The 13,627-nt window shown below is 44.8% G+C and overlaps 1 protein-coding gene across 1 annotated transcript in view; it reads left to right on the forward strand.

The window, feature by feature from the left end:
* LOC115041248 (transcription initiation factor TFIID subunit 4) overlaps positions 1-11,807 on the forward strand; it is a 71,741-nt gene extending 59,934 nt beyond the window's left edge. The window contains exon 14 of the mRNA XM_029498586.1: positions 11,337-11,807. Within this exon, the coding sequence (XP_029354446.1) occupies positions 11,337-11,510 (174 nt within the window). The 3' untranslated portion in view covers positions 11,511-11,807. The remainder of the gene's footprint in view (positions 1-11,336) is intronic.
* Positions 11,808-13,627: the final 1,820 nt, after the last annotated feature.

Genomic DNA, 13,627 nt, shown 5'->3' on the forward strand with positions numbered 1-13,627 from the left:
AATTAATTACCTCCCTTGTTAATCTTGATATAATTAAATTTCTGAAGAATGAAATTTGCTGCTGCTCGCGCCCCCCCACCCCCCCCCCACCCCCACCCCAACCTCCTCCGCCTCAACGCTACGGAGGCGGGTCGATAATGGCTGTCTCTCTAGCTAGCCTGCTGGCCAGGGACGTGGGGACAGCCTAACATCCTGGGCCCCATGATGCACTGCAACAAGCCCACTCTGCTCATCCTACGCCTTCACCACTCACAGGGATCGACCGAGGAAACGCCTCGATCGCTGCGTTCCCTCTCTGCGCCTCCTCGGCTTCCTCCATCCTGGAGGTGGTGGAAACTCTGGGCCTCCAAATCCTCCTTTTTCTTCTTAGCATGTGATAATGTTGTCAAACAACTTGAGAGTTTTGGAGCGCGGGCGCTGCTAATGAAGTTGTCTACACGGAGCCTGTGAAACTTATATGGTGGAGCCCCTGAGAGCTCAGAGAGTCTCTTTCTGTTACGGCTCACTTAAGGAAGTCTCGTGTCTTCGTGTGACTTACTGTTGTTATTTATAGGACCTCCTGCCGCGCTGTTAGATGGAACACCGGCTGCTTTGAGGGAGAAGTATATTTTCTTGTCGCTATGTGCTTAAGTTTGTTTTGCTTTGACGTGAAGTTTTATGTCAGCTTCATTGTCAGCTGTCAAGGTTTGAGCCCGAGGAAAGACAGGAGCAAGGTGGGGGGGGGGGGGCAGAAGAATGCCAAGGAGGGCAGATGAGAGGGGTTAATATGTACAGAGTAGGCAAAATACTACAACTAGATGGCAGAAATGCTAATATAGAGCAGAGTTTGAGTTTTCCAGAATCTGATTCAGGACTTTTTTTTTCATGGAGGTGTGTATTATCCATCCATCCACTTCTCTGCTTAAAACTCTACACTAAATAATTGAGCACACGTCTGTAGATTTCCTGCATCGTAACAAATCTCCAGCAGTTTGCCGAAGAGGATTTATTCCAATGTGACCTTCTTTGTACGTGCCAACGACGAACCTTCCGAACATTTTATAAAGGTACGAGTTTGTAACTGGAAGTTGATCTTAAATGATGAAAAGCTGAACAGTGTGACCTTAAAAAGACTTTATAGCAAAGGTCAACCATTCACCAAATGGAGATATCTCTAGACGTGTGATTGGAAAAACTGTCCCATATATTTATGATGAAATACATAAATAATCAAATGACAGTCAAATTTTAAAGCAGGAATCTAAATATCGAACGTCATTTGGTGTTTCGGTCAATGCTGTTCAGTTTAGATTAGATTAGATTAGCACTGAATCTATCAGTCGATAAATCCCCCAAACCCCTGCTAGAATTCCCCCTTTGAGGCTCCAGCAGTCCCGTTCTCACCGGCTCCTGGTCCCTCCTGAGCCCCCTAAACCTGGACCGACCAGCCGCTCCTTCACTGAGCAGAGATGCTGAAATGATGCCGTTCTTATCTGTCGTTCGGTCCAAAGACCATTTATTTTGTTGTTTTGTGCTGAGATGTTGTTGTGATAGTGTCCTCTATTTTATCTTTTAACGGAAAAACAGAACATCTAAAATTAGCTTCAGAAAATGGTGAAAGAGAATAAACAAGGCGATCCATTAGTGAGGATGGGTTATTGGCTGACTTGCCTCTTCTCATGGCGGCCCATTAAAAGTGGTAATGTCTGCCTGCAGCAGCGCCTGGGGAAGAAGAAGGAGGCCATGGAAGGCATATTTCACATGCATCAGACACTGGAATTAAATAGACCAATGTTCCCTAAAAAGACTGAAGTACATCTCTTTCTGATGTGCGTCCCGGGCAAAAATTCATTGATCTTAGAATGTCCCTTGGCAATTATAAAATATTAAATCCAAGTCGCACTTTTCGGCTCAGCTTAATTTTTTTTTCCGCGCTTTTCACTGCTTTCCATTTGACCAATTTAGAAAAAAAAGTTAGAAATGGATGGCCATGGAAGAAGACGAAGAAGAAAAAAAAAAAAGACACTGATAATAGAAACTGTGCCCACTTTCACATATCTTTTGTTATGTTTCTGTATTGTTTTTGCTGAACATCTCGGATCATTAGATGGGATGAGGTCCCAGCAAAGCAGGGAGTGCCTGAAACGCAGCTTGTATGGTGTCTTTATTTCTGAACACAAGGTCCTCTGAGCTGCTGACGCCTGCTTCAGCACTCTGGGGATGACAAATATTTGTCAGCTGCTCTCCATTAGGGTTTTTGTGGCCCTGCTGCTTGGCTCCGTGGCCCCTTTATGTCCCTCAGAGATTACAGAGGGGTCTACAATTAATTGCCCAAATCATTAAATTTAACATATATCTCAATAAATATAATCAGCCAGCTGTTTGACAAGGTACACAGTTCATTAAGTGTCCTAGCTTGTTTGTCGTTTCCCTAATTAAGATTTAGAATCGATCATTGAGTGTGTAATGTACAGTGTAGCTCGGCCTGCACCGGGAGTCTCTCTGCTCAAATCAAAAGGAATGGCATCCGCTTGCTAAAGCTTTACCATTTAGCACACTGACTGCAATGGGAATTAGACATCCTGTGCTAATTAGGGAGGCCAATTAACTGTGAAATTCAGGCGTTTTTGACAAATAATCTCAGCAGAATTCAGAAATCACCATGCACATGAATGTTATCAGTCCTGAATGGGGAAGAGGGGAAAAAAAGGCTACTGGCTCCACTTCTGTTTTAAATGTGCTGCTGTGAATGCCGAGCACTCGTCAGTCACTGTCGCTGTCACCTAAACTGCAAATACGACGCCCTGTACGTGCATATTTATTCCACGTTACGCCCGTTTAAACGATAGGTTCGATGTTACGTAACTGCTCTGTCGCGGATTGTGTTAAAACTTGATGTTGTCTGAGAGGAAAATATTTGTGATGAGCGCAGATTCCTGCGTTATGAGGTCTGGCTCTGGTCTGCGCTCCAAACTGCAGAACAGCGATGATGCGTTTGGCTGTGTTTGACAAGGCAGCTGCCCAAAACTTGACCTCTATTCGTTTTCCCCCCCGAAACAAAGAATTGGCATCATCAGAGAACCTCAATGTTTCTGTGTCTCTCATTCCCATTTTGATTCATGATCACATGTATTTTTTAGATTGCATAAATTATGTATTTGTTGGACTAATGAACGCCCTCCTCTGATAGAACTTTGGGAGAGTTGTGAATAGCTAGATGTGGCCCGCATCAGTGCTCTGATTACATTTCGTGTCACTTCTGGGCAGTAGATGTGGTTTTCTATGCACATGCACGGTCCAAAGGAGCCTCGAAATGTAAGCTGGTTGGTGTCGCTGCATACTGCTGCTGCTGCGTGCAGCAATGTGTGTGTGCGGTCTCAGGGACGACTATAAAACAGGCCCCCTCCGCCTTGATTACCTGCCCGACCTATTCCGCCGGCTTTGTCCTTGCAATACACAGAAACACGTTTAGCCGTGCTCACGATAGAGCGCTCTGTTCAGTTGGAGTCTAACAGGAAGCTGCCATTACGCCATGGAAGGCAATGGCTGAGGGTGTGTGCTGAAGCTGTTTGGATACCAGGCGGCGCCGGAGGTGTGTTTGCTGGGCGCCGGTGGGCAAATCCTCCAGCTGCCCGCCTCAGGTTCAGGAAGAATTGACTACTTCCTTTTACAAAATGTGTAATTATTGTGGCAGACAAGGGTGTGGATTTAAACCAAGTCAATATGTAGATAAGCGTTATACACACACACACACACACACACACACACACAGCCTCCTGGAAAGGATGCTGTTGAATGTAGTATCATAAAGCAGGTTGCCAAAATGCTGTGCAGGTAGGAAGGAAGCCTTCTGGGCCTGTGGAAGAGGAATCTGATGGGAGGAATGAGGCCTCCAGGAAAGTGCCAGCAAAACTGTAATGAACAACCCTGTAACTGAGTCCAAATTTTGCAATGCCGCCTGCCATTTTTACCCCATTCCACCCCCCCGCCCCAACCCAGACAGATTCTTAATTGACGGCATATTATGCAGTTTCAATTTTGGTCCTGGTCTGCCAAATGAACCGCATTGTGAAATCGCTGCCCTGTTTTCCAGCCGAGCCGTTAGAAGGGATGGCACAAGAGGTGTATTTATGTTAAAGTTCAGCCTCCATCTATCAACGGAGAGCTTGAAAAACTCTGGCAGCTCGGTGAAAAAAAAACAAAGAAAACAATGACACTGGGGGGTCACAGATGTTCACAGAAGATCTCTTTAAGAAAAGAAAAGAAACCTTCCGCTGAAGTTTCGGTTCGTCTTTCTGGGCCATCTATATAAAATTCTACACTTTCCCCAGAAGAGCCTGGATTTTAATCAGACCTGCTCTTCAGACAGCCGTTTTCCTGCCTCTCATTCTTAGCAGTCTTCACGTCAGGTGCGTGGGGACCAGTGACAGCGGCGCAGGAACTGAGCCTGTGATGGCTAAATGATGTCAAAAACGGCCCCATTTATGTCAATTTGAGATCAAGGACCAATTCAGAGTGCGAGCTGCCTCCATAAATGTGCTTTCCTACCCCACCCCTCCCATCTGCATATCCACTGTGGCCCCTTGGTGTGTTCCTTTTCTTCTAAGTGAAATGTGTGACTGCTCATATGAGGATTTATGTGAAGACTGACACTTCAGCACACAGCACGTGTCTGCGGAGCAGCGGGATCCATCGAGCCGCCTCTTGGTCTCTTATCTCATCCTGAAGTCGGCGCCTCTCTGTTAGCGCTCGGCTTCTGTGTTATTCTGTGCCATGCTATTTCGCTAGCCTACGCCGCTCCCTAATTAGGCCATTTGCAGGATGCGCTCCCCTTAGTGTGGTCATTTATGTTCCATACCAGTCTGAACTGATAGGCTTTTGTTAACCGGTTGCTCCTGTTTGGAACGTTTCACAAAGACATCAAAGGGCGGACCACAAGCCTCATTTGGCAACTTCTCCCAGCTATCCATCGGCTGCAAAACACCCCAGTGCCTCGATTATTAACTCAGTCACCACCCTCTCATTCAACTTGAATTAAAAATTTAAATCCAGCAGAAATGACAGTGCCACACCAATGAAAGTAAAGTGTGCAAAACCAACAAGGGCTCATTAGCGAGCAGTTCTAAAGACAAGCATTCTGACTTGAGACTTATTACACTTCTCCTGTTTTAACTCTAATTGGGTTCATTTTATATATGAAACGCTTTGAATATTTAATGTTGAAAAAGTTCTACTTCTGATACTTTATGTAGCCAAAGATACTTGGCCTGTGCTAATTGTCCAGGTTATCAGGCAGGCTGTTGGCGCTCTGTGAGGAAAACACCGAAGAGGTGAGACGCTGAGTGCTTGGCGGATTATTGATTGGGCCCTGACCTTCAGGTAAATAAAAGCTGATTAATAAGTCATGACAACAGCAAAGTCATCATCTGAATTGTCGTGATAGTAGCCGCTGCACTGCTGTCGTGCTAATCTGATTGTAGACAATAGACCATTTTATTCATTTAATAGCCAATAATAACCAATATGTGAGCAAAATGTTATTACCCACGATCGTAAATGTTGTTTCCAACTTAAGCTACAGAGACACAGCTAATAAAGCCTTTGCAGTATTTAATAAGTTGTTCAGCTAGCCAGGCTTAGAGCATTTTAATTAAATAGATTAAAAACAATGTTATGGTTTCTTCCTCTGCTTGCCTTCACACAATCTTTTGTTTCTCTCAGGTTGAAAAGAAAGAGTGTGTATGAGAGAGAGAGAGAGTGTGTGTGTGTGTGTGTGTGTGTGTGTGTGTGTGTGTGTGTGTGTGTGTATAGGCGGGTGAGAATGCAAGATTGTGTTTCCAGGCAGGAAAGTTTGAAGTTCTTTGTTTGGAAGCGAGGTTCCGGGTGCAGCACACTGTTTAGCTTGGTGACCCTGTGACTGTCTTCTGAGGAATTGTATGAGCAGCCCTGCAGAATAGCGCTCGAGGGTCGGCTTTCATCTTAGCGGTAACCTGTGGACTTTGAAACTCAGGGCGATGGAATTGCAGCTTTGTCAGTACACTACTAATTAGAAAATTCCTGACCTCGAGCAAGATGTTTTAATTATGTGTTGTGTCAACGAGTTTGCAGATTTAATCCACCGTTGATACACACTCAAGTGTGCAAACTGTGTCGCGTAACGTAGTAGACCGAGTGGAATGGTGGAGGGGGCATTTTACTCCATCTTCCCCTGCCCCGTGTAACCCTACGCCTTTCCCCACACCGTGTTTGTTAAGAGCCATCACATGCTTAAGTAGCCAAATTAGACGTGGAGTTAATGTGTTAGCTCATGAAAAAGCTGGTCTGATTCGCCTTGGTTTGCAGGAGGCTGAACAATGTGACAGTATTGTGCTGGGTGTGAGCTCTCTGTTGCAGTGAGTCAGTGTGAGGGAAGGCAGGAAGGGGTTAAACAGAAATTGAGCGGGGATGCTGGGGGCAGCAGTGCTGCAGAACATAGCAGTGTTCGTGCGAAGGCAAGTCATTTCCCGAAACACTGCAGACACATGGCCTGCGGCACTCTAAAACCTTTGGAGACCAAAATGGCTTGCAGGAGTTAGAAGTAATAAGGTGTTTTTTTGCCTTCTTTCTCCTTGACTGAAATTCTGCACGGTTGCTATGCATTGCCATGGAGCTGTGTAGCTGTTTTTATGGTTTATGTGGGTATTAGGATGCTCTGCAACTGGCCATTTTTGAGATTTGTTGTTCTTTAGTTGTGAAGCAAATGGAAGCTGTTTGTTTTGAAAGTAATTCCCTCAATTCTTTTTTTTTTTTTTTTCCTTTTTTTTTGGGGCCATGATCAGAATGCTAGACCTCACCCGCATCTTTTTGAATTCCCTCCTTTTATCCATTCAGTTTCTCTCTCTCTCTCTCTGTAGGACATACAATTTAAGAAAGATATAAAAAAAAACCACACACACACACACAGATATTGCAAATATGTTTGAATGTGATTCAGTTTTAAAAAGCACCATGACAATAGCAGCTTGTTGTTTAGACTTTACCACAGATAGGAACCTGTGATCGGAACAAAGGCGGCCTGTGTCGGTGCACGAACATAATGTGGTGGTATTAGTCCATCCTGACCTCTCTGATTATCGGTGGACTCAACCAAAACCCTTTTCATCCTTTCCCTGGTTCTGTTAATCTTGGCAGTCTTGTCTGCTTCAAAGACGGGCTCCGGCATATAATCTGGGTATGTGCATCTGTGAATTATTATTCTAATTCTTTATACGTTTATTAGAGCTGAATAAACTCCACATCAAATACATCACTCGGGCAATGTCAGAAAGCCCGGGGCAAATCAGCCGACATCTGTTAACTCTTTCAAAATGGCCTCATCCAGCATGTCTGTGGGCGTAGAGGAGCAAGAAAAAGGAGAGGCAAGAGAAGGCGAGAGAAAGTCTCTGGTGCTGATTAATGGCGGCCGTAGGAGAGGCGTTTCAGGCCGAATGTGGAGACGAAGCGGGGCTGTACTCCCACGGCTGGGCTCCGCACTGTAAACACTGTGAAGGGACAAGGCAGCGTTCCCCGACTGAAATGCGGCGTGGAGGAGAACATGTGGGAAAGCTTTTCTTCCTGGCACCCAGTTAGTCAACCAGGCAGTCAGTCAGTCCGTAAATTAGTCAGCCCATCAGTGAGTCAGTCAGGCCTTCAGCCAAACAGCCGTTTTTTTTAGCCATTCTGTCCGTCAGCGAGTCCTTCAGTCATCCAGCATTCTTCCATCAGTCAGGAGCTCCTGATGAGGATCCCCGTCTACCTGCTACCTGCACACAGAACTCATCAGTGTTTGACTGGTGGCTGCTGTTAATTTCCACACAGGCTTTAACTTCATAAAACACCACCTGGTTCAGCTTTTGCTTCGCTTCTTTGTTTAGCTTGTCAACAGTCTGTCTCTGTTGTGCTATATATGTCCTCCTTGCCTGAAGCACAGACATCAGACTTTAAACGGATTTTTCAGCATCAAAGTAATAACAACAATAGAGTAATGTTGCATCATGAAGAGCTTATCTATTTCTCAACTAACGTGGGGCTAGTCTTTATCCCCCAACATGAATGCTGAGCAATGTTTTCCCCCATGTTGCAGTTTGAGTTGACATAGTGTGTTAGCTGCTGGGTTGTGACATACTGGTACATACAGTGCACACAGACACACTCCCAGACGTGTGTGTGTTCTGTTTTCCCACCATGCAGCCCCCGTCTGCAGCTTGTGGAGTGCTGAGACAGCAGGTTGGCCCTGTGCAGGGCCGAGCAGCTCTGTGTGCCTGGCAAAGTGGGCCATTAACCCACCGCCCTGAGCTGTGACCTGGGCCAAATCCAATATTGGCTCCGGCATCAAGGCACAGGTGCCATTCAGGGTTCAAAGCCACGGATCAGCAAGAACCCCTCCGCTGCTCCTGCCCTTCCGCCCCCCACCCCTTTCTCAAACAATAAAGGACTGAATGTAAATTCCTCAAGACTCCTACAAGCATCATTGCTGCTTCTGCACAATTGAAGTCAGGAATTCAAAAGCTCCAGTGTGGGGGAGAGAGAGAGAGAGAGGTGCATGCATTATTAATCAAAAGTAAATTTAGCAAAAATAGGAATTAATTTTTGTCCTCTCAAGGTTGAAGTGAATGTTGCCGGTCATCAGAGAACATGAAAGTGCGACCTGCTGAGCGTAATCGATGAGGCTGCATGGCGATGAAGACGGATGTCCGACCTCGGCAGCCTCGCCGTTCTCCTAACACGTGACAAGGCGTTCAGGTTCAAACTGTGATTGCTCCCAGACTGTTTCTGAATGTGCCTTTCTAAGTAATCTGTGTTCAGAACGAGTCCTCGTGGATCCACGGGTTCACATCTGTAGGCTGAAAGTACTGAGAGCTATTTTGAGTCAAGCCCACACATCATGTTGATGATTAGAACATCAGCCGTGCATTTGTCTGCTCCTGAAAATAGTCCTCAACTACAACACACCTTTAATATATGACATAAATACATCGTTCTCTCATTCTAAATGAGAATGATGGACGTGACTGAGATTTCAGTCATTTCTTCTGAAATTTGTCAGTTTTATTTTCTTCTTTTATTCCATAACCTGTGTTTGTTTGTTGGAAGTGAAATAGTGTCTGTCATGTTCAGAGCAGACAGCAAACAGGCCTGACTACGGGATGAGCCTCCTCTCCTGTTGCCCCCCTCCCTCCCTGTTTTTCTCTGTCCCTCCCTCCAAACAAGTCAAATGTCTGAAGAGATGTATCGAAGTATCTGTGTGCGTTCTGTACGATGGATATGTCGTATGACATAATGCCTCCGAGCGCCCGTCACTGATAAAATGACAGATGCTGTTTTTTGCCTCATGGATCTTTCCTGGCAAAGCTGATTTTGAGACTTTCGGTTTTTCTCTCTGCCCCCCCCCCCCCCCCCCGCCGCTTTCACTCTTTTCTTTTCATCCACCGTGACCTCACAAAGCCTGCCATTTTGTTTTTCTGTGAATTTTAGACACAATTGCTGTGTAATTGCTGGCGACGGGGAAAGCGTGGTCGTTGATGTCTCGCTTTCCTTTTTAACTGACACTCAGCCATCTGCCTCAGTTAGCGTCACTGTTTCACCCCTCCCATCTCCAGTTCCTCCCCCACAATATGGCTTCCTGTGTGTACTGACGAGCTGGAACGGTCTCCATAGTTACCGACAACAACATACCGGCGTTGGGCTTGCTGGCGTTCTTCTTGTGAAGGGCGGGGGGGTTGTTGAGTGAATTGACCTTTCTGGCTGCATTTGGACGACTTCAGGCTGTCTGTAAAACGGACCGAGGCATTCTGGGAGCAGCGGCACACTTACCTGGGCCACACAAGCCGGCTCCTTCCTCCGCTGTGCCCCCCACCCCGCACCAGCACCAACCCCCTGTGGCGACTGCTGCCCATCCGTCCAGGTGGATGGATGGCTTTGATTGGTCAAATCTGTGGCCCCGTCGCCGGCTCTGCTCCTGAGTGGCAGTAATTGGCATGGCAGTAGGCAAGCCCATCTTTCACATGTGGCCAGCCATGATTGACCTGATTAGGCCCAGGTCATTCCCCAAAGTGAGGGCCTGGTGGACCCCCCTACCCCGAGGTGACGAGGAGCGACTGGCCGCCTGCCAGCGTGTCAACGTCGCTGATCGGGGACGGTAGATGCGGCGGAGGTAAGCCTCCTGTTTCGGCGGCCGGGGGTCAGAGAGTGTACGGAGGGAAATCTGAGAGCCGACGTCGTCATTCAGTGTAGACAAAGACAAAGCGTTCGAAGGGGGCGGGCGCTGGAGGGACTTCAGTTTGGTTTCTTGTAAATTCATACCCGTCATATGTTTGCAATTAGGGCCTGTCTGTACTGTGTGTTTACAGAGTGGTGCAATCAATGTAATTGTGAGAGGGTGTTCCTGACTGGATTTTCTGTCTTATTTCTCTCTGCCTGGGTTCAAGTGGGCACTTGCTGGATTTGTTTCCCAGTGTTTCTCATTTACAAATGTAAATGCATCTCTTGATTTGTATCAGCCTCTGTATACACTCCCTTTTTCTATCGTTCTCATTTTTCCTGGATCAAATACAAACAACAAGGGCTCCATTTCAGAGCGGGACGTCAGCTCAGATCTATGTCAGCACCGTTGTTTATTTAGAGCAAAAATCCGTCCATATTTCGGCGACGTAAAGAGCCATAAAACTAACGGTCCCCCCCCCCCCCCAATGTTTTCTCCGTCAGAGAAACTCGGCTGCACCTGAAGATCTGGACGTTATTAGTGCATCTTTTTGATCTCAATAGGAATTTTTTTTTTTTTTTCTGGAGGTGTGCGCTCGCTCGGAGGCCTCAGCATTCCTTAGTATTGATACTGTCAATGTGTTTGCCATTCAGCAGTGATTACTTCCTTTGGTGAATGGGAAACATGGTGCTGCTAAGCAGGTTTCACGCTAATCATTTTCAGAAAGTCTCTGCACGATACCAACAAACCATTTATATACTAACTATCCATCATGCTCTGGGGTTATTAATTATCACACGAATGCGCCACATTTTCATGGGAATCCATCTAACAGGTGTCCAGACGTCTCACAGGCCAAACTCAGGAGGCAGAAATGAATGGCGGGCCGTTATAGTTCCTTCTGGACCAAACGTGGCTGAAAGCGTCTCCACGGTCTGAGCGCCTTGACTATCAATCCTGTGGAGATGAAAATGAATATTAAAGAGGTTAAAGTGTATCACCGTCCTTGCTTTGGGGCCTTCATAGCTACCTCACTCTGTGGAGCAGCAGGCTAAACGCTTGTTTGGTGTTTTTACTTCCACTCTGTGGAAAGCGTGTGAATGCCTTCCATCCTTCTGACCTCCTTCTCCGTCTGCAGGTTTCAGGCAGCTCGGCGGGTTCCCCGGCCGGCTCCTCCGTCCCGTCCACCTCATCGCGCCAGTACGCACGGCAACGCATCACTCGCGTCAACCTCAGGGATTTAATTTTCTACATGGAGCAGGAGAGAGAGACTGCCCACTCCCTCCTCCTTTACCGTGCCCTGCTCAAGTAGCCTCTGCTCCGCTCAGCGTCCACCTCAACACTCCTCCTCCTCCTCCTCCTCCCAGCCACGTGCCTTCAGATCAGCTCTGTGTCTCCATATGTACTGTAGTGATGTCTGATGTTGCTTTTCATAAGAAGAAAGAGAGACGAGGGGAAAAAAGAAAACTAAACAAAAATAAAACTTTTGCTCTGTGTCTTCTCTGTTGAGCCCCACGGTGCGTAGTCAGATTATTCCGTTTTAAAGGCCACGTCAGTTTCTTTGTGTTGAAGTTGGGTTATTTAGAAGATCAGCCTTTTTTTTTTTTTTTTTTTTACGACGCAGGACTTTTAATTCAACATCATTGCTGTCCGTAGTTTCAACGATGCGCCTCCAAATAAGGATCAGAGAAACATGTTCGCAGCTGGATGCAGCCTTCGGTACCCTCCGCCACATATTCGTCGAACACAGTTTAATGAATGTAGTTTAACTGAACTTAATAAACGAGCCTTTCCTGATCTCTGTACCGAGACGTCGTCTTGAAACGCCGAGATTCCAAATAACAGCATCGCGATCAACTTCTCCTCACGTGTAAATAGTTCTTTTTGAATTATTTTACAGCATGTATGATTTTATTTTAACACATGTAAGCTTTGTAAGAAATGGAAGTAACCCATGTGTCGATGTTATGAAACCTGATGTTATGTAAAACCACGTGCTTTGAATGAGTCGAATTTAGACGGTTTATTCGGTTCACCTGTAGCATATTTGTTCAAAGACACGCCCCCCCGACCCGACGGGTCATTAAACAAAACCGCAGTCAGCACTACACCGTTTCTGATCAGTCTCAGAGAGTCAGAATGGTTTTGTCATTTTTTAAATTTTTTTTTAATGCACATTGTCGTCATGTTACTGTTCTAGCTCTTCTGTCTGCACATGATTTAAAAAAAAAAAAAATCTGATTTCAGCTATTGGCCCTTCCTTCGAGAACGACCGTTTTTTTTTTTTTTTTGAGTGATTTGATGCAAACTGAAACATCACAGCTGTAACGTAAAAGATGCTGTTGATTCCAGTCTAAAACTATTTTCTAGATATTTTAGACCATTTGTTCCTCTCCTGATTGAACAAACGCCTGCTTTTACATGTCGTCTTGTATTGTTACTTTACTTTTTTATGTTTTTTTTACTGTTACAGTCCTTATTGTAGTGTGTAATACTGTCCATTTTGATTCTGTTTTTCTATTTAACGAAATATCTTGGCCTCTATGCAGCTTTTCTTGTCATATAAAAATTTATTTAAATATGGGTGACATTTGAACCAATTCTTGTGCATTGTACATTTTGACAGCACTTTTTCTTTTATATCTATTTTACCTGACGGCTGAAAGCTGTCAGTGTATTATAGCAAAGAAATGGCTCTTTTACGGGAAAAGCAGTATTGCCAATTTGTGTTCAACACTTATTTCTAACAATTAATATATTTCTTGTTTTTCCTTTTTCTTTTTCGGGGATTGGCTTTTGTCCACATTTTCATAAATTTTATCTTCAAACTACCCTGTTTTCAGAAGAAGCACAACAATATCTATTGTGGTGATATGAGATGATTTTAATAATGGTTTCTATGGCTTCTGGTGGTTTCACAGGAGGACATTTCTACTACTACTACTACTACTACAGCTTTTTAGCCAAAATATTAGGACAATATTGCTGATGTAAACAGATGGAGGAAATAACATTTCAATGTAAGGATGATTTGTAAATATTGTTTACAAAACTATGTGTTTATTAGAACCACGTTATTTTTGGTAAACTCTTGTACATATCTTGAAAATTTCCTGTTTGTGTGAAAAAACAATACTTATGTATTTGTACCTATTTTGTAAAGGAATAAATGAGCTGTTTACTAAACTGAGCAGAATCTGACCTGCATTTATTTTTTTTCTCCACCATAACGTATGTTCAAACGTCTATATCTACAAATATTTGCAAGAATTAAAAAAATATATATTTCTAGGCTAAAATGACTTAATAACTCAGCAATATGTTCGTTTCTTATGCTTCAAAAGGAAAAAAATTAAAAAGCTGTTTTGTTTTGCAGTTTTGCCAAAGTCAACCACTAATTCAGCCGGCTTCATTTCCATTTCTAACAGT

This window comes from Echeneis naucrates, chromosome 3 (genome assembly GCF_900963305.1).
Source record: "Echeneis naucrates chromosome 3, fEcheNa1.1, whole genome shotgun sequence".
NCBI classification, from domain to species: domain Eukaryota; kingdom Metazoa; phylum Chordata; class Actinopteri; order Carangiformes; family Echeneidae; genus Echeneis; species Echeneis naucrates.